The 22,223-nt window shown below is 40.6% G+C and overlaps 1 protein-coding gene across 5 annotated transcripts in view; it reads left to right on the plus strand.

Annotated features, from left to right (window-relative positions):
- The window catches only part of ATP13A4 (ATPase 13A4), a 128,867-nt gene that overhangs the window by 30,192 nt on the left and 76,452 nt on the right, over positions 1 to 22,223 (plus strand). For all 5 annotated transcript variants that reach the window (XM_078067904.1, XM_078067905.1, XM_078067910.1 and 2 more), the window contains exon 3: positions 19,339 to 19,485. In XM_078067904.1, the coding sequence (XP_077924030.1) occupies positions 19,339 to 19,485 (147 nt within the window). The remainder of the gene's footprint in view (positions 1 to 19,338; positions 19,486 to 22,223) is intronic.

Consider the following 22,223-nt stretch of genomic DNA (forward strand, 5'->3'; position numbering starts at 1 on the left):
CCCCTCTGAAGAGGATGCTGTCTTCTGTTGATTTGAAAGAGCCACAATCTTTGAGGGAGTGTGTTGCATCCTGCAGATATGCTAGGGTAAAAAAAAAAAAAAAATGCAGCCATCTTGTTCTGAGCTCATTTTCTCTCTCTGCTAATACAAGGTCCTCGTGTTAGGCGAGTTTCCCTGAATTTGCTCAGCTATTACTTCCTCCTAACATTCATTACACTTAGGCAACGTATGTCGTTCCTGTTTCTGCTGGAATGTCAGCTCCACAAGGGAAGGGATTATTTCTAATTTGCTAATTGCTGCATCCCTAGTTCCTGTATGTGGTGGGGATTCCATAAATATGTGGTGGCTGATAGGCTGAAGTGGCTATTCCTATTGATGGGAGTCAAAGTAGAGTCTCACAGAATGACCCATCTCTGGCTGACTTTTAGTGAGCGTTTCTCACAACGCATCAGCCCAAATGACCCAGAATGACAACCAAACTATTGATAAATGAACCTCTGCTGGGCTATTAGCTTCTTTCTATATATAGCAATCTCTCTAGATAAACACACTATTTAATGCAGCAAGAGGGGAGGTTAGCAACAAGTCTTTTTTTTTTTTTTTTAAAGATTTTATTTATTTATTTATTTGAGACAGAGAGAGAGAGCACATGAGATGGGGGAGGGTCAGAGGGAGAAGCAGGGAGCCCGATGCGGGACTCGATCCAGGGACTCCAGGATCATGACCTGAGCCGAAGGTAGTCGCTTAACCAACTGAGCCACCCAGGCGCCCTAGCAACAAGTCTTATAACTATGATACAGGAGGCACTTCCTCCTAAGTTCTATTATCGTTCTCAGGGGGCAATGCTCTTGCTGCTGCAGAAACAACCTCAGGAACAGAAAAGTTTTCTGCCTTTCAGAGTGTACCACCAGACTCTTTGGATCTGAGAATGGCTGGCTGGCCAAGCTGTACTGTCTGAGATTGCTGGCAGCGTCAAGGCACATATAGGAATAGGAGGAAATGAACAAGAAAATGGCAAGGGAAGGGAGGAAAATGAGAGAACTGGAGGGGGAAGTGTATAAAGGGAAAATGAAGAGGGAGAAAAGAGAAAGAAACATCCAGTAAGAGAAATAAACAAATTGTCAGCCAACAGGGAATGAATGTACAGTTTGGGATACGGGATTCAAGAGGTCCTAGCACTCTAGATGTGTTACACTCACTCAGGAGTGTTACTTAACCTTTCAGGACCTCAAAATCTCCACTTGGGAAATAGGCCTAGGAAATGTACTTGTTCTTGCTTGCATTGGTGTGAGGATGAAGTGAGGTTATGTATGTAAAAGCCCTTTGCAAACTGTAAAATATGTGATCAAAGACCATTTTAATTGTGACTGAGTGTGAACGTATTATTGCTGTAGCAGCTCCGAGAGCTTGCTGTACAAAAGATCCTGCTATAGACTAGGTGCACCACATGTAACGGTCTGCTTGTCTGGATGTTGTGTCCTTCCCTTTTTAGCCAGGAGCATTCCCTCCCAGGATGGGGGACATGGGAAAGAGGTCTAGCGCCTGCGAATCCCCCAAACTCATCCATGCTCAATAAGGTCACCTCTCCTGGTTGCATGTGGTCAACTTTGCAACTGGATACATATTGGAAAAATTTTAAAAAGCACTGGTGTCTTAGGGTGCTGTGATCCATCCTCCTCCTCTTTCTTTGTCTCTTTCAAAGCCTTTTAAGCCCTTCTCCCATTTCACTGCCCTCCACGACTAATCAGAGCAGTCTAAACCAGCTTCAATCTTGCCTTTTTCATCTTGATTTCAACTTTAATTTTTAATTACCTCCTCTTATGTGTCATTTTAAATGGATTTGCTATGCCAGAGACTTTCCAAATAAATGAGGTTCTAAATTAGTCTTTATGTAATTAGACAAGAACTCAATTATATCAAACATTCTTACTATCTGAGCCTTAGATAAAAATGTGCTTTGGGCCCCAATAGTTTAAGTCTGTGGCTAGGTTATTTGCATTAAATGACACCTTAAAATTTTTTTATTTGAATTATATTATGACAGCTGGGCTATAAAGACTTCCCATTAAAGAGAGCTAAAAAGACTCCTACCTGAAAATGTGTTATATGTCTATTTTTCATGTTATTAAAAAAATCAGTACTTGGTATTTATCATCAATCTCACACTGGTAAGATTACAGATCATTATTACAGATACTGATTAGGTAGTCGTTTCTTAACATTAAAAAAAAGGGGAGGCCATGATGTAACTGACTAAAAAGTCGTTAGCACTCAGTTTATTTTCAGTTCCCCATTTCTTATTAAGCCCCTCTAACAGGGAGATTTTTCCAAAATATAAGAGTAATTACACTTTTATTTTATAATTTTAAAAGTGGCATTTTATTCATTATTCATCTACTTCTGGATTTTAACTGATAACTGTAGGGTTGCCACATTTCTATGCAAATAATATGATTTACATTCATTGGTGTTTTGAATTAAGATGCTCCTGATGATTTCCATAGTTTTCATCTTTATTATAATTACAGATGCATTTTTTTCCTTCCCTGTCATATGTCACATGTTGTCAAAGATCCATGATGTGCAGAGGAGAATGTGATGAGTGGTTACTAGGCTGAGTCAGGGTGTTTCATTTCAGTGTTTTAATGGGGAGCATTTCCCTTCTGTTTTACCTAAAGATGTCAGTGCTAGGGGCTTTAGTTAGGAAACTCAGAAATTCTGCAAATCAGCCATGCAAATGGCATCCAAAGTCCCCCAGCTCCCCAGGATGCTCTTCAGCCACCAGTGTTTGTATTCACATATTCTGGATCCCTGACTCATCTCTCCCTCTTTCTCTTAGCCTGGTCTTTCCAAGTCCAGTTGCCTCACATCAACACCATTTCCTAAGGGAGCCAGATACTTTTTGTCTATGCTTTTACTCGTAACATTTCTTCTGCTCTTCTCTATCCTCTTCATTCATTCAGTTATTTATTCATTCACTAAATACCTCCTGAGCACCAGTCATGTACCAGACATTGTTATAGGTACTGGGAATATGATGGCTATGACCAAAACAGATAGAAATCCCTGTCCAGTAGAGTGACATTCTGGTGAGGACTCAACTCATACATGCACACACTCACACACACATTTTCTATAGAGTGAATATAGAAAGTAGGTGTTCTACCTCTATTTATGAAAACCTACTCATCCCTTAGCCATCTACCTCCTTCTCCATTGCTGATCCATTCTCTGCCTCAATTCTGGGGGGAATTAATTACCTTTCCTTCATTCTCTTTCACCTCTGACTGCTATAATGCTTTTTGCAATCTGCCTTGTATTAAAATGTTATTCATTTCACATTTTATAAAACAGCATCTCATTGACTATTTCAAATAATTCCCATAACATTCCTGGAAAGTGGGCATTATCATCTGTCTCTATTTTACAGATGAGGATACAGATAACACCTTTGCAGTCTGGTAAACCTAGTAAATATCACCCAGGCTTTCCCCCTCCCTACCCCTCTCTCCCTCTTTCCCTCCTTCGTAAATTTGATGAGCACAGGTTGTATGCCAGCCACAGTGGTAGCTCATGAGCAGGGAGTGGGGCATAACAATTAGTCAAATCAAGGTTCTTGACCTCATGAAGTTCATTAGATCACTACACAAATAACTGTAAACATCCAGTTGTTATAAGTGCTGCTTAGGAAAGGTTCATGGTTATGGTAGGATTATAAGATAGGGTTTTGACCAAGTCAAGAAAGCCTTTCCAAGCTCCAAAGGATGATGAGTCAAAAGGTGATGGTGGCTGGTGGGGAGGGGCACATGGGAAATAACCCAGGAAAAGGGAATAGTGTAGACTTGCACCTGCCTTCTGACCCTCTAAATCCAGAGTTTTTTCCCACTATGCTACAATTTATAGTTTTTTAAAAATAGTTTATAGTTTTTTTATAGTTTTTTCTTTTATTAGGTTATAGGCTTTTTGAAAACGGTAACTATGACCTACTTTTCACTCTCCACATCATCTAGTACGTGGCCACAGCAGGTGTTCGATATTTATTTTATTCAATTAAATAAATTGAATTTAATCTGTAACAAATGGTCTTATGGTTTTTACCAGCACTTTCTTTTTTTAAATTTATTTTTTATTTTATTATGTTATGTTAATCACCATACATTACATCATTAGTTTTTGATGTAGTGTTCCATGATTCATTGTTTGCATATAACACCCAGTGCTCCATTCAGTACATGCCCTCTTTAATACCCATCACCAGGCTAACCCATCCCCCCCACCCCCTCCCCTCTAGAACCCTCAATTTGTTTCTCAGAGTCCATAGTCTCTCATTTACCAGCACTTTCTTACAAAGATGCTAAAGTTAAAGGTCATGGTTGAGAAAGTCAGAGAAGATAGTATTATATTTCTTTTAGGTACACATTTCCTCTTCTGACTCACATTCCCCCACCCCCTATTTCAATGTGGTTTTTCCTTAGACCTCCAGTCAGAGAGCCCTGAGATTCTGTGTGTTCTCCTATCAGAAATGATTCTGTTAAGACAAATCATTTTTAAGCCATTATCTTAGGGCTATTTATTTATTTACTTATTTTTTTAGTGTACACTTTAATCCCCATAACCTATTTTACCCATCCCCCTCCCACCTCCTCTCCAGTAACCATCAGTTTGTTGTCTCCAGGTAAGTCTGTTTCTTGGTTTGTCTCTTTCTCTCTCTCTTTTGTCTCCCTTTGCTTGTTTGTTTTGTTCCTTAAATTCCACATATGAGTGAAATCATACGGTGTTTGTCTTCCTTTGACTGACTTATTTCACTTAGATTTATACTCTCTGGCTCCATCCATGGCTTGCAAATGGCAAGATTTCATTCTTTTTTATGGTTGAATAATAGTCTAGTGTGTGTGTGTGTGTGTGTGTGTGTGTGTGTGTGTATCACATCTTCTTTATCCATTCATCTATCGATGGACACTTGGGCTGTTCCCATAATTTGGCTATTGTAAATAATGCTGCAATAAACATAAGAGTGCATATATCCTTTCAAGTTAGCGTTTTTTGTATTTTTTGGGTCAATACCCAGTAGTACAATTACTGGATTGTAGAGTAGTTTTATTTTTATATTTTTAAGGAACCTCCATACTGTTTTCCACAGTGGCCGCACCAGTTTGCATTCCCACCAACAGTGTGTGAGGGTTCCTTTTTTTCCACATCCTCACCAACATTTGTTTCTTGTATTTTTTATTTTAGCCATTCTGACCAGTGTGAGGTGATATCTCATTGTAGTTTTGATCTGCCTTTCCCTGATGATGAGTGATATTGAACATCTTTTCATGTGTCTGTTGGCCATGTATATGTCCTTTTGGGAGAAATGTCTGTTCATGTCTTCTGCCCATTTTTTAATTGAATTATTTGTTTTTTGGGTGTTGAGTTGTACCAGTTCTTTATATATTTTGGATACTAAGCCTTTATCAGATATGTCATTAGCAAATATCTTTTCCCACTCACTAGGTTGCCTTTTAGTTTTGTTGATTGTTTCCTTCACTGTGCAGAAGCTTTTATTTTGATATAGTCCTAATAGTTTATGCTTGTTTTTATTTCTCTTGTCTCAGGAGACATATCTAGTAAAAATGTTACTATGGCTGATGTCAGAGAAATTGCTGCCTGTGCTCTCTTCTAGGATTTTTTTAAAAAGATTTAATTTATTTATTTGTCAGAGAGAGAGAGAGCACAAGCAGGGGGAGCAGCAGGCAGAGGGAGAAGCAGGCTCCTTGCTGAGCAAGGAGCCCGGTGCAGGACTCGATCCCAGGACCCTGGGATCATGACCAGAGCTGAAGGCACACGGTTAGCCAACTGAGCCACCCAGGCGTCCCTCTTCTAGGATTTTTATGGTTTTAGGTTTTACATTTAGGCCATTGATCCATTTTGAATTTATTTTTGTGTTTGGTGTGAGAAAGTGGTCCAGTTTCATTCTTTTGCATGTAGCTGTCCATTTTCTTAACACCATTTGTCGAAGAGACTGTCTTTTTCTCATTGTATATTCTTTCCTCCTTTGTCGAAGATTAATTGACCATATAATTGTGGGTTTATTTCTGAGTTTTCTATTCTGTTCCATTGATCTATGTGTTTATTTTTGTGCCAGTACCATGCTGTTGTGTTTACTAACACAGGGCCATTTGTACTGTGATTTACAGTTTGTGGGGTATTTGCATATATGTTGCCTCATTTGTTCTTTTCTGGTAGAGATTATTTTTTCCCTGTTTTACAGATGGACCCATAGAGAAGTATAAAGAAGAGTTCAGGGTCCCATAACTGTAAGCAGTGAAAGAAAAACTTCTATTGAGAGCTGAACTGGAGTTGGAACTCGAGATCTTATTATCCCTTGGTCAGTGAGCAGGCTCCACAGAGGCAATAATGTAAAATGGTGGAAGAGTAGAGTCTGAAGCCTGACTGCCTGGGTTTCATTCCCAGTGTTGCTTTTGACCTACTTTGAGCAATGTATTAGCTTAGGCTGCCATAATAGCATACCACAGACTGGGTGCTTTAAAAAACAGAAAGTTCAAGATCAAGGTGTTGACAGGATTAGTTTCTGGTGAGACCTTTCTTCCTGGCTTGCAAATGGGCAGCTACCTTCTCTCGGTGTTCTCATGTGGTACAGGGAGAGGTCTAGTTCTTCCTCTTCTTATAAGGGCACCAGTCCTACCGGATTAGGACCTCACTCTTATGCTCTCACTTAATCTTAATTATTTCCTGAAGGCCCTACCTCCAAATGCACTCACACTGGGGGGTAGGGCTTCAACATATGGAATCAATTCATAACAGGCAAGTTACTTACCAGCCCCCTTACTCGGCCTCCACTTCCTCTTCTTGTGTTAAGTGGGGCTAACAATAGTACCTGCCACATTTTCATGAGAAATAAGTGAGATGGTACATGTAATGTGCTTTGATGAAATCCGTGCCTGGCATGTAGTCATTCCACGGGCCTTGGTTACTACACACTTTGTAAAACCAATTTTGACTTTTATTTGTTACTTCTTACTATGCACTGCATCTCCAGATATTTCAGACAATGAGTCAGATAACTTACTACCCATTCTTCCCTCAGAAAATGATCATGAAAACAAACAAAATACTTAATCTCTCCAAACGTATATGCTGAATTGTTCAGGATTACCTTTTTTTTTTTTTCATACAAACATAGATATAGCCTTTGCTTTGTCATATAACTTCCCTGCTTTGTTTACTCCCCATAGCACCCCTTCCCCCTTTTTTGGTCAACATGTCCCAAGAGTACTGAGACAATAATTAGTGTGAGATTTCTTCAATGCACAGAACTTTCTTTCTCTATTTTATAACTAAATCCTATATTCTAGCCAATATCAACTTTTTCCAGCTAAGCAACTTTGGGAATATGAGGTCAAGCTATTAAGAGTATCAATGGGTATGACCAAGGAGGAAAGGAAAGAAAAAAAAGTGATAATTAAATATAGAAAGAGTAGTATTTTGCCAAAGTCATGGGTCTGTAAAGGCAGCATAGTGTTTTAGAAAGAACCTGAAAAATGTAAGTTATTATTACTTTATCCATAATCCTCTAAGTACTTCATTTTAGCTAGAGTTTATGCTTTTAGCATTGTGATGTATCCATGTTCAAGTGAAAAGTACTGACATTCTGATATCTCTTTGGACCTTTGCAATGGGTTACTTTTCTTCTTCTTTTTAAAATTTTTTAATTTTTAATTTTTTTAAAAGATTTTATTTATTTATTTGAGAGAGAGAGAGCACGAGCAAGAGAAGAGGCAGAAGGAGAAGCAGGCTTCCCGCTGAGCAGGGAGCCCAATGTGGGGCTCCATCCCAGGACCCTGGGATCATGACCTGAGCCAAAGGCAGATGCTTAACTGACTGAGCCATCCAGGCACCCTGGGTTACTTTTCTTCTTAAGGCAAGCTCAGAAGTATATTTTGTGTAGCAAACTCCTACACAAGGAGGTCAGTCACAGCATCGGCATGAACTTAAAGTGACCATTACAGTACTCTAAAATTCCCACAGATAAGACAGGCATTACAAAAAGTTGTAAGAAGATAAGCAAGGCCACTCACTATGTGCCAATATAAAAGTTAGCCTGGCATTTCAAAGTTCAGAAATTGCAAGGCCACAGGAAATAAAAAATGCCCAGGTTCGCTCCACCCTTTTCTGTCCAGGTCAAACAAAGTTCCCCTGTGTACATTTCAGTTCTTTGAAATGCACTCTTGGATTATTTTAAATTCTACTCTTAGAATTCAGAGACTGAGCTGGTTAATTCTCTTGATAAAAAGAAGGTAAAGCCTGCTCAGTGAGACTTGAGGTGTTAAATGTCTAGATTTGCCAAGCAAACAGTGTGGATTATTTGCATTACAAAGCAGTTATTTAAAGTGGTAGCTTCTCTGGTGCACTTAAGTCTCTTACGGATCATTAACTGCTTGAGAGAGCTGGGAAACAGTGAAGTGAAATAGCCATTTCCAGGTAAAACTGCTTCTTTTTCGGAAAGGAAAAATAAATCGAGAGACTCTCAGAGACTCTCACATTTCCTCAAAGGGAGTTCCTACTTACAGAAAGATCTCAGGAACAACATACTGTAAAAAATAAGGCACAGAGCCATAGGCCAACGAGCATCTGTTGCACTCAGCTACAGGTCAGACCTTGGACCAGGTGCATTATGTATTATTGCATTTAATGCTTCAAGCATCCATGAAATGTGGTATTCTCATCCCCACTTGCTGGATGCAAAGTAGGCTCAGAGAGTTGCAATGATTTTCAAGATGGTTCAGAGCTGAGACCTGCTCAGGAAGGGGCCTGTGCTTTTTCCATGTTGGACAACACCAAACCAAAAACTGGGAGAAGCTGATGGTGCTATCTGGAGTGCCCACCTCACACTGACACACTTTTCCCTCCATTTCTTTGCCTGCTTTTTTTTTTTCTTAAAAAGTTGGATAAATTTCTCAATGAATGATTTTACAGAGGGTTTAACATGGCAGTACGCAAGAGGAAAATCAGTATTATTACCCACTCTAAGAAAAATGGTTGTCTCATATGGTATCTTTACTTACCTGTAGAATTATAGTTTGCATTATATCGGTGGCCCAGGTGGCTCAGTAGGTTAAGCGTTGGACAGTTGACACTTGATTTTGGCTCAGGTCATGATTTCAGGGTGGTGAGACTGAGCCCGGAGTCAGGCTCCCTTTTCTATTCTCCCCACTCCACCCCCCCCCTCCACACCCATGCTCTCTCTCTTTCAAAAAAAAAAAAAAGATTTATACTTTCCATTATATAGAATTATGGGTTATAGGGTTTGGGGGTAAGAGGGATGGTAAGAAATAAACTTAAAGGCAAATATATCCAAACACCTTTGATTTCATTATGACACAGTTTATGTAATAAGATGGAGGCATATAGATGAATTTTGGTCTCCTACTTACCTAGACTTAAGGCATGCAGTTAGTGCATTGGATTAACGCTGGCCTGGGAAAGCTTGGGAGTTCCAGTGTTCCACTTCACCATTCCCTTTTTAGGCATTATAACCTAGAGGTCTGTTTGCTGTCACACAGGGCCAAAGGGTGACAGCTTAGTTTTAGGAATTGGATTCTCTGCTGTCAAGAGAGAAGAGATTGTGAGAAACTGGAGGCTATTTGTTACATGGTGCAGATTTCATGGTAATTTTCATACATGAGCCAAAAACCATGGACAACTTGTTTGAAACAAAGAGGAAGGAGCCAAGATTTGGAGTGGGAAGACCTGGCTTCAGGTCTCAGTTCTGGCCTTTCTACCCATACCAGACTGGCCTGGTTTGAGCCTCCCTGATGGAGTATATGGAACAGAAGTGCTAAATCAATGTTAACTATTTCTTCTTATTATTAGATATTCAAACAAAACCCCCTCACAACAACACACCCTTTGACCCACCTGAGGTGGTCAAAGGCAAAGCCATATAGTGCTCAAATATGTCAACGTCAAGTGGTGTCTTATGGAGTTGTTACGTATCCAGCAATACCTAGAACATGTCCACCAGCTCAGTGGCTCAGTCTTTAGAAATTTAGCCGTCTTCAGTCATTTTTAGGCTCTGAAGGTAACTCCATGCAAATCTGGTTTAATTTGATTTAGTTATATATATATATATATTTTTTTTCTTTTTTTAAATGAGAGTAATAGCCAAGTTTACTGGTTTTTAGAATTAATTCATTAACTTTCAAATTTCTACTGTTTTCCCCCTTCTGTTCTTCTGTTTCCTCCCTTCTCCTTCCCTTTCCTTCTCTCCCTTCCTTGTCCCCCCTTCAATCCCCACACCCTTTGCTTTGCTTTTCCCTCTTTCCCCTCCACCCTACCTCTCTGTCTCTCTCTGGTTTGGCCTCTGTCTGTCTCTCAGAAGCTGTGTTAGGCCTGGCTGAGCACAGATACCCATCAGATGCAGTCCCTACCCACAGTCCAAGAGGAGTGATAAGGTGACAGGTAAAGGTTCAAGTACCCTGATAGTTTAGGGGAAAGAGAAATTAGAGAGTTTCCCATGATGTGAACTTTGAGCTGGGCCCTAAAGGATGGTTAGGCTAGCCATATGAAGGCTTAAAGAGAGTAAAGAAGGACATGTATTCCAGGCTAAGGATGCCGAAGGAGCAAAGCCATGGAAGTGGGCTTCTCTTGAGGAGACTCAATGTAAGAGATTAGCTCCAACAACGAGTGTATCTTCTCCTCTCTGACCTTTTGCAGCATCAGCTGGGACATTCTTCCCAGCAAATGTGGGTTTGGTGGAGATAATTCCCAGCTCTGACCTACATTCTTTAGGCATCAAATTGTTTCCCAGACTGGACTTCCCTTGCCATCCTTCCTAGCTCCTGAAGTGTCCCAGTCATCCTAGTGGATTTTATGCATAGCATTAACCCATTCAGATAATAACCACAGTTATTACCATGTCTGTCTCTGAGGTACCATTGTGGTGCCTGTTACTCAATCCAGTGCTGCTCACTCTAGTTTTATTCTGTGATGAAGTCAGCAGTGAACTTCAAAGGAAGAGGCTTCAGTTAGGCTCATGCAGGAAGGTACCTCCTTCAATCCTACCTGTGCTAAACTCTTGACAGTTACCTCTGGGCACCTTCAAACCATGCATTCAGTCATGGACAAACATCCATTCATTCACTCTCACCGGGCAGGTCACAGTTCTCCACATGGATAGGGATATAAGGGACAATAGAACACGGTTCCTGGGGGCGGAGCAAGATGGCAGAGGAGTAGGAGACCTGGATTTCGTCTCCTCTCAGGAATTCAGCTGGATAGGGATCAAACCATTCTGAACACCTACAAACTCAACAGGAGATCAAAGAAAAGAAGAGCAACAACTCTCTGAACAGAAAAGCGACCACTTTCTGGAAGGTAGGACGTGCGGAGAAGTGAATCCGAGGCGATATTCGGGAGGATAGACGGCGGGGGAGGGGCCTCCATCGGCGGCTTCTGGCAAGTGATAGAGCCACGGAGCACAAAGTCGGAACTTTTAGAAGTCTGCTCCGCTGAGGGACGGCACTCTGGTGGCGAAGTGGGGGGTGGAACCCTCGCGGGACAGTGTGGTCTCAGGACCCTCGGGGTCACAGAAAGACCGGGGGTGCCTGAGTGCGGCAGAGCTCCCAGGTATCGGAGCAGGGAAGCCGGCTGCAGAGACGGAGCCCAGGCGCGGGCTCTCAGCTCGGGGTTGCTATAAACCGTGATCCGCGGCACAGTCGGGCCACTGCTCCTCCAGCAGGGACCCAACAAGCGGCAGATCCGGGGAGACTCACCTTCTTCCCCCGGGAGGAGAGGTGCGGGAGCGCACCGCGGGGATCTGCTGGGTTTGGAGACTCCACCCGGGGTCGGGTGCCAGATAGAAAGGCGCGGTCACAGGCCGGATGAGCGCGGAGTGCGGCGGGAGACCGGGGAGACGGGAGTGACTGACGGCTTTTCTCTGGGGGCTCACTGAGGAGCGGGACCCCGAGTTCTCGGCTCCGCCGGGGCGGAGACTGGGAGGCCACCATTTTCACTCTCCACCTCCAAACCTGTGCGGAGAGCTTGCAGGGAACAAAAGCTCCGGAGAGCAAACCCGAGCAGATTACTTAGCCCGGACCGGCAAGGGCGGGGCAATTTTGCCTCCAGCAAAGACATTTGGGAACCACGGCAACAGGCCCCTCCCCCAGAAGATCAGCGAGAACAGCCAGCCAAGACCAAGTTTACTGATCAATGAGAACGGCAGAACTCCAGCGCTAGGGGAATACTGCACATAGAATTCATGGCTTTTTTACCATGATTCTTTAGTCTTTCAAAGTTAATTATTTTTTTAACTGTCTTTTTTTCTTTTTTCCTTTTTTCTTTTTTTTTTGAATTTTTCTTTCTCCCTTTTTCAACCAACATCTTATCAATCCCTTTTTAAAAAAAAAAAACATTTTTATTTTTCATTTTTAAAGTCATATTCTATCCCTTCATAGTAGTTACCCGTATTTTTGGCATATATATATAAGTTGTTCTCTCTTTAAAATCTTGAGATAGTTTCTTCTAACAGATCAAAATATACTCTAAATCTCTAGTGTATGGTTTTTTTCTACTCCCCTGCCTGATCACATTCTCTCCCTTTTTTCTTTCTTTCTTTTTTTTTTAATCCTCTTCTTTCTTTTTTCAAACAACTTATCAAATCCTTTTTAAAAATTTTTTATAATTTCATTCTTTACAGTCATATTCCATCCCTTCATCATATCAACCCTTATTTTTGTACATATATAAGTTTTTCTTTCTTTAAAATTTTGGGAGGGACTTTCTTTTAACAGACCAAAATACACCCAAAATCTAGTGTGTGGCACTGATCTATAATCCAGCCTGATCATATTTGATCACATTCTGTTTTTGTTTTGTTTTGTTTTGTTCTGCTTTTGTTTGTTTTTATCTTTATCTTTATCTTTTTTCTTTTTTTCTTTCCTTTTCTTTTTTCTCTCTTTCCCTTTCTTTTCCCACTGCTTCAGGTCTTTTCTGATTTGTTTAGAGTATATTTTCTGGGGACGTTGTTACCCTGCTAGCATTTTGTTCTCTCATTAATCTATTCTCCTCTGCACAAAATGACAAGACGGAAAAAATCACCTCAACAAAAAGAACAAGAGGTAGTACCGACTGCCAGGGACCTACTCAATACGGACATTAGTACGATGTCAGATCTAGAGTTCAGAATCATCACTTTAAAGATACTAGCTGGGCTTGAAAAAAACATGGAAGTTATTAGAGAAACCCTTTCTGGAGAAGTAAAAGAACTAAAATCGAACCAAGTAGAAATCAAAAAGGCTATTAATGAGGTGCAATCAAATATGGGGGCACTAACTGCTAGGATAAATGAGGCAGAAGAAAGAATCAGTGAGATAGAAGACCAAATGATGGAAAATAAAGAAGCTGAGAAAAAGAGAGATAAACAACTACTGGATCACGAGGGCAGAATTCGAGAGATAAACGATACCATAAGACGAAACAACATTAGAATAATTGGGATCCCAGAAGAAGAAGAAAGAGAGAGAGGTGCAGAAGGTATAATGGAGCAAATTATAGCAGAGAACTTCCCTAATTTGGGGAAGGAAACAGGCATCAAAATCCAGGAAGCACAGAGAACCCCTCTCAAAATCAATAAAAATAGGTCAACACCCCGACATCTAATAGTAAAACTTACGAGTCTCAGAGACAAAGAGAAAATCCTGAAAGCAGCTCGGGAGAAGAGATATGTAACCTACAATGGTAGAAACATTAGATTGGCAACAGACTTATCCACAGAGACCTGGCAGGCCAGAAAGGACTGGCAGGACATATTCAGAGCACTAAATGAGAAAAATATGCAGCCAAGAATACTATATCCAGCTAGGCTGTCATTGAAAATTGAAGGAGAGATAAAAAGCTTCCAGGACAAACAAAAACTAAAGGAATTTGCAAACACGAAACCAGCCCTACAACAAATATTGAAAGGGGTCCTCTAAGCAAAGAGAGAGCCTAAAAGCAACATAGACCAGAAAGGAACACAAACAATATACAGTAACAGTCACTTTACAGGCAATACAATGGCACTGAACTCCTATCTTTCAATAGTTACCCTGAATGTAAATGGGCTAAATGCCCCAATCAAAAGACACAGGCTATCAGATTGGATTAAAAAACAAGACCCATCCATATGCTGTCTGCAAGAGACTCATTTTAGACCCAAAGACACCCCCAGATTGAAAGTGAGGGGGTGGAAAACTATTTACCATGCTAATGGACACCAAAAGAAAGCTGGGGTGGCAATCCTTATATCAGACAAATTAGATTTTAAACCAAAGACTGTAATAAGAGATGAGGAAGGACACTATATCATACTTAAAGGGTCTATCCAACAAGAAGATCTAACAATTGTAAATATCTATGCCCCTAACATGGGAGCAGCCAATTATATAAGGCAATTAATAACAAAAGCAAAGAAACACATCGACAACAATACAATAATAGTGGGGGACTTTAACACCCCCCTCACTGAAATGGACAGATCGTCTAAGCAAAAGATCAACAAGGAAATAAAGACTTTAAATGACACACTGGACCAAATGGACTTCACAGACATATTCAGAACATTCCATCCCAAAGCAACGGAATACACATTCTTCTCTAGTGCCCATGGAACATTCTCCAGAATAGATCACATCCTAGGTCATAAATCAGGTCTCAACCGGTACCAGAAGATTGGGATCATCCCCTGCCTATTTTCAGACCACAATGCTTTGAAACTAGAACTCAATCACAAGAGGAAAGTCAGAAAGAACTCAAATACATGGAGGCTAAAGAGCATCCTACTGAAGAATGAATGGGTCAACCAGGAAATTAAAGAAGAATTAAAAAAATTCATGGAAACCAATGAAAATGAAAACACAACTATTCAAAATCTTTGGGATACAGCAAAGGCAGTCCTAAGAGGAAAGTATATAGCAATACAAGCCTTTCTCAAGAAACAAGAAAGGTCTCAAGTACACAACCTAACTCTACACCTAAAGGAGCTGGAGAAAGAACAGCAAATAAAGCCTAAACCCAGCAGGAGAAGAGAAATAATAAAGATCAGAGCAGAAATCAATGAAATAGAAACCAAAAGAACAGTAGAACAGATCAACGAAACTAGGAGCTGGTTCTTTGAAAGAATTAACAAGATTGATAAGCCCCTGGCCAGACTTATCAAAAAGAAAAGAGAAATGACCCAAATCAACAAAATCATGAATGAAAGAGGAGAAATCACAACCAACACCAAAGAAATACAAACAATTATAAGAACATATTATGAGCAACTCTATGCCAACAAATTAGATAACCTGGAAGTAATGGATGCATTCCTAGAGATGTATCAACTACCAAAACTGAACCAGGAAGAAATAGAACACCTGAACAGACCTATAACCACTAAGGAAATAGAAGCAGTCATCAAAAATCTCCCAAAACACAAAAGCCCAGGGCCAGATGGCTTCCCAGGGGAATTCTACCAAACATTTCAAGAAGAATTAATACCTATCCTTCTGAAACTGTTCCAAAAAATAGAAATGGAAGGAAAACTTCCAAACTCATTTTATGAGGCCAGCATTACCTTGATCCCAAAACCAGACAAAGACCCCATCAAAAAGGAGAATTACAGACCAATATCCCTGATGAACATGGATGCAAAAATTCTCACCAAAATACTAGCCAATAGGATCCAACAGTACATTAAAAGGATTATTCACCACGACCAAGTGGGATTTATCCCTGGGCTGCAAGGTTGGTTCAACATCCGCAAATCAATCAACGTGATACAATACATTAACAAAAGAAAAAACAAGAACCATATGATCCTCTCAATAGATGCAGAAAAAGCATTTGACAAAGTACAGCATCCTTTCTTGATCAAAACTCTTCAGAGTGTAGGGATAGAGGGTACATACCTCAATATCATAAAAGCCATCTATGAAAAACCTACAGCGAATATCATTCTCAATGGGGAAAAACAGAGCTTTCCCCCTAAGGTCAGGAACGCGGCAGGGATGTCCACTATCACCACTGCTATTCAACATAGTATTGGAAGTCCTAGCCACAGCAATCAGACAACAAAAAGAAATCAAAGGCATCCAAATTGGCAAAGAAGAAGTCAAACTCTCACTCTTTGCAGATGATATGATACTTTATGTGGAAAATCCCAAAGACTCCACCCCAAAACTGCTAGAACTCATACAGGAATTCAGTCAAGTGGCAGGATATAAAATCAATGCACAGAAGTCAGTGGCATTCCTATACACCAACAACAAGTCAGAAGAAAGAGAAATTAAGGAGTCGATCCCATTTACAATTGCACCCAAAACCATAAGATACCTAGGAATAAATCTAACCAAAGAGGCAAAGGATCTGTACTCAGAAAACTATAAAATACTCATGAAAGAAATTGAGGAAGACACAAAGAAATGGAAAAACGTTCCATGCTCATGGATTGGAAGAACAAATATTGTGAAGATGTCAATCCTACCTAGAGCAATCTACACATTCAATGCAATCCCCATCAAAATACCATCCACTTTCTTCAAAGAAATGGAACAAATAATCCTAAAATTTGTATGGAACCAGAAAAGACCCCGCATAGCCAGAGGAATGTTGAAAAAGAAAAGCAAAGCTGGCAGCATCACAATTCCAGACTTCCAGCTCTACTACAAAGCTGTCATCATCAAGACAGTATGGTACTGGCACAAAAACAGACACATAGATCAATGGAACAGAATAGAGAGCCCAGAAATGGACCCTCAACTCTATGGTCAACTAATCTTTCACAAAGCAGGAAAGAATGTCCAATGGAAAAAAGACAGTCTCTTCAACAAATGGTGTTGGGAAAATTGGACAGCCACATGCAGAAGAATGAAACTGGACCATTTCCTTACACCACACACAAAAATAGACTCCAAATGGTTGAAAGACCTCAATGTGAGACAGGAGTCCATCAAAATCCTAAAGGAGAACACAGGCAGCAACCTCTTCGACCTCAGCCGCAGCAACTTCTTCCTAGAAACATCGCCAAAGGCAAGGGAAGCAAGGGCAAAAATGAACTATTGGGACTTCATCAAGATCAAAAGCTTTTGCAAAGCCAAGGAAACAGTCAACAAAACCAAAAGACAACTGACAGAATGGGAGAAGATATTTGCAAATGACATATCAGATAAAGGGCTAGTATCCAAAATCTATAAAGAACTCATCAAACTCAACACCCAAAGAACAAAGAATCCAATCAAGAAATGGGCAGAAGACATGAACAGACATTTTTCCAAAGAAGACATCCAAATGGCCAACAGACACATGAAAAAGTGTTCAATATCGCTCGGCATCAGGGAAATCCAAATCAAAACCTCAATGAGATACCACCTCACACCAGTCAGAATGGCTAAAATTAACAAGTCAGGAAATGACAGATGTTGGCGGGGATGCGGAGAAAGGGGAACCCTCCTACACTGTTGGTGGGAATGCAAGCTGGTGCAGCCACTCTGGAAAACAGTATGGAGGTTCCTCAAAAAGTTGAAAATAGAGCTACCATATGATCCAGCAATTGCACTACTGGGTATTTACCCCAAAGATACAAAAGTAGGGACCCGAAAGGCTACGTGCACCCCGATGTTTATAGCAGCAATGTCCACAATAGCCAAACTGTGGAAAGAGCCAAGATGTCCATCGACAGATGAATGGATAAAGAAGATGTGGTATATATATACAATGGAATATTATGCAGCCATCAAAAGGAATAAGATCTTGCCATTTGCAACGACGTGGATGGAACTGGAGGGTATTATGCTGAGCGAAATAAGTCAAACAGAGAAAGACATGTATCATATGACCTCACTGATATGAGGAATTCTTAATCTCAGGAAACAAACTGAGGGTTGCTGGAGTGGGGGGTGGGGTGGGAGGGATGGGGTGACTGGGTGATGGACACTGGGGAGGGTATGTGTTCTGGTAAGCGCTGTGAACTGTGCAAGACTGTTGAATCTCAGATCTGTACCTCTGAAACAAATAATGCAATATATGTTAAGAAAGAAAAAAAGAAGAAGAAGAATGTAGCAGGAGGGGAAGAATGAAGGGGGGGAAATCGGAGGGGGAGAAGAACCATGAGAGACGATGGACTCTGAAAAACAAACTGAGGGTTCTAGAGGGGAGGGGGTTGGGAGGATGGGTTAGCCTGGTGATGGGTATTGAGGAGGGCACGTTCTGCATGGAGCACTGGGTGTTATGCACAAACAATGAATCATGGAACACTATATCTAAAACTAATGATGTAATGTAGGGGGATTAACATAACAATAAAAAAATTAAAAAAAAAAAAAAAAAAAAGAACACGGTTCCTACCTTCCAGATGGTCTAGATGAACTAAGAGAATACAAAGAAGAAAGTGATTAGGATGGAACTGGAGAGGATTATGCTAAGTGAAATAAGTCAAGCAGGGCAAGACAATTATCATACGGTTTCACTCATATGTGGAACATAAGGAATAGCATGGAGGACCACAGGAAAAGGGAGGGAAAACTGAATGGGAAGAAATCAGAGAGGGAGACAAACAACTGAGAGACTCTGGACTCTGGGAAACAAACTGAGGGTTACAGAAAGGATGGGGGTGGGGGGATGGTGTAACCAGGTGATAGTATTAAGGAGGGCAAGTGATGTGATGAACACTGGGTGTTATATGCAACTAATGAATCATTGAACACTACATCAAAAACTAATGATGTACTATATGTTGACTAACTGAACATAATAATAAAAAAAAAGTGGGGGAGGTTGGGATCTTTAGGAGTGAGGATAGTGATATTCTCACCCCCCCGCCCCGCACTCCCCCCCCCCCCGCCCCCACAAGATAGTGTTACAGGGGCTGTCCTGGAAGAGGTAGAATTGAATTAAGCCTGGAAACCCTGGGATGGTTTGATTGATCTGGCTTCCCCATCCTCAGAGACCAGAAGAAACCCTTTGGAGTGCTTGCTTGTTTGCCTTTTTTTTCCTGTGAAATTTTGCATCTGGCTGTGGCCTCATGGCTTGGAGAGTAATAGGGAAAACTAGCTCTTTTCTGAGAATCTACCTCCCTGCCTTGAATTTTGTTATATGTGCCATTGACTCATATTCACATCCAGATTCCTCAATAAATGATGACAGGCTTTTTCCTTCAAGGCTTTATATCTACTAGTGTTCAAGGGCGTGTAATTTTGTGTAGAATGTTTATTAACTCCATAAACTTACAGGATTATATTAAAATGATGTTTCCTAAGTTGGATTTTAGCCTGATGACTTCTCTTAACTTCATGGGGGTTTTGGTGTCTATTTCCTCAGGATGAATTCCAAACTTACTCATGGAAAAAGGTAATGTGGATCTACCTGTCATCATTAAACAGAGAGTTTGGTGTCACTCCTGACCACACTCTCATTACAGATGAGGAGTACATCATAAATAGAGCCATCAGAAAGCCAGACCTAAAGGTAAGTAAATCATGGTAACTGCAGATTCTAGAGAAATGTAATTTTTCTCCCACAGAATGTAAGTTTAGATCCTCCACCATGCCAATCCTCTACAGTATACATAGAACCTTATAAAGAACATGTACTTTGGAGATAGACAGAGCTGAGTTCAAATCTCAGCTTCATCCTTTTAAACTGTACAGCCTTGGATCTGTTACTAAACTCTGCTGAGCCTGTTTCTTCATGTATAAAATAATGATGATAATGCCTACCTCTAATGTTCATTGATGACATTCAATAAGTTAAGGAATACAAAGATCAATATGGTGCCAGGTACATAGTAGATTCTCTGTACACATTAGCTCTTAGTACCATCAGGCCCTGTATGATAACCTATGAAACAGGGTTTCTCTTACTGAAAGATAATCACCCAGAAACATCCCAGGGGCTTTGCTTATGTCTGCAAAATGACCTTATTTTGAATTCTCTCATTCAAATGTATTTGGGTTACTCCCTCTTCTCCATATTAAATTAATACTACTTAGATTATGACTAGCTAACATTCATATTAAAGACATATTTTATAAGACAGACTGTTTTCTCTTAAATTTATGTGTGTGTAGACAGCTAATGAGCTCAAGGTCAATTTTTAAAAATAATAAAAGTCAGTTGCTGAGTTTCTCTATTGTCAATTGTTATCACCCAATTGTCTTAACTGCCCAAACAAACAAAAACAAAAGAGGTCAAACACCTTCAACTAGCAGATTGCATAATCTGTCAGGTGGTTATTCACCTGGAAAAGCAGGCATCCCAAATCAATTTTATGGACCTGAGATTATTATTGACCTCCACCTTCTTTAATTGCATCAAACAAATAAATGGACAACAAGATGAAGAAATGTTCAAATAAACAAAATGTAAAGAAGGGGCAGAAGTCTTGAAATGGAAAGCTCTGGCACCAGGCTTGATATCCTCATTTACCACATATGGCTTAGAGAGTTTGGCTAATTGCTGCCTCTCTGAGCCTTGAGCTTCTCATTTATAAAATGAGAGCAATAACTCCTTCTGTGCCTATTTCTCAGGCCATTGTAAACCTGAGATGAGAAGGTGGACATTAAGGTGATTGGTGAACTGTGCTGAACTACATTCATAAAGGACAGAAACTTCCATTGACATTGGAGGAGGTTCCACAGGCTCAGCCATGACAATACTGACGGTGACGGTGAGGAGAGCAACAGTACCAACATGACAACCATTTAGGCCCTTCAGGGAGAGCTTGGAGACCTGCAGCAAAAGAGCTCTGTCAGGTTTACAAATGCAGGCTAAGAGGAGACTCTAAGGATCATTGTGGGATCACAGGCAAAAGGAAAACCCAGTGCTTAACCTGTTAAACAGGATGCTCTCACAACGTGTTTCAACAAGAAATGAGCAGCAGGAAGCCTGGGGAGGGGCAAGCTTCTGAGCAGAAAGATGAAAATCACCCCACCTCATACCCCTGACGTCCTAATTACTATTTCCTGGTCTGAAGTTCTGGGAAATGGGCAAATAAACTCCACCCCATGCAAATATTTTACTTCACATCTTACTGGAATCTAGAGCCTCTGAAGGGGATGAGGGAGGCAGAGAAACTCCAGGCAGAGATGATTCCTGCTAGGGGAATGTTAAAGATATTTGAAAGGTCTATGATGGGGGATCATTCTTCTCACTCTGTGAGGATTGGCCTCAAGAAATTATCAGGAGATAATGGAACTTTCTATTTTCTGGCCTGAGGTAAAATTTACCAGCAACCTCTTTATTCCCCGTTATTGCTGCCTTCATCTGCTGATGTTCTGGTCTATTATGTTTTATAAGCTTCTCAGTCTCAGTCTGAGCTTTCACATCCTCTGGATTTAGGCTCCCTAATGGAGCAGGGGCCTCACATTCTCCCACAGCTTGCCCTTTAAAAATGTTCTAACTCAGATTTTTGAACCTATGTAATTAATAAAGGAGGCAACCCTCACTTTCTACAGCTTGAATCCTGGCAGCGATGGGATTTTTCAGACCTTCTTCTGAGACTGTCTTGAACATTATATCCTTTGAGAGACTGGACTTTGGAGCCAGATGGGTTTGAGTTCAAATTCAACCCCTGCTTCTTAATAGGTGTGATCTTGACTTAATCAAAATGAACTTCAGGGATGAAGGATGAAGTGAAGGTGAAAATAATACTTGTCCTGCCAGAGGATGATGAAAAAGACTAAAGAGAATGTGTGAAAAGCCCCCAAGTCCTCAACAGACAGTAGCTGTGAGTACAGTCCAGCTCAGCTTGCAGAATTACAGGGACTGAACAGGAAAGGCAGGTGTGAGGCAGGAAGCGTGAGGTCCCAACGTGGTCCATGACTGCCTTCACACACTCTTTCCTTACTCCAACTTGAAGCTTGTGAAGGAAGAATCGCTCCCAGCAGCAGTGCACTCCAATTTTATATATTGAAAATCAATTGGAAAATAGGATTTATTTTTTTAAAGTTATTTTGCAACCAGTCTTGCTGAAATAAATCCATTCTGTAAAATAAAACATACAGTATTTAACACTCTTACCGGGTAACTCTGAATGTCTGTGTGTGTGTGTGTGTGCACAAGGATGTGCACAAGGATGTGCACACACATATATTTATCGAACAGTGTTAAGATTCATTTACTGTAACCCAGGTCTTGAAGCTTAGGGATTTAACCTCTATTTCTAGTTGTCATGTGGTTGTACAAAGCATTCATTTACTTATTTA

This window comes from Halichoerus grypus, chromosome 1, assembly GCF_964656455.1.
Source record: "Halichoerus grypus chromosome 1, mHalGry1.hap1.1, whole genome shotgun sequence".
Classification (NCBI taxonomy): domain Eukaryota; kingdom Metazoa; phylum Chordata; class Mammalia; order Carnivora; family Phocidae; genus Halichoerus; species Halichoerus grypus.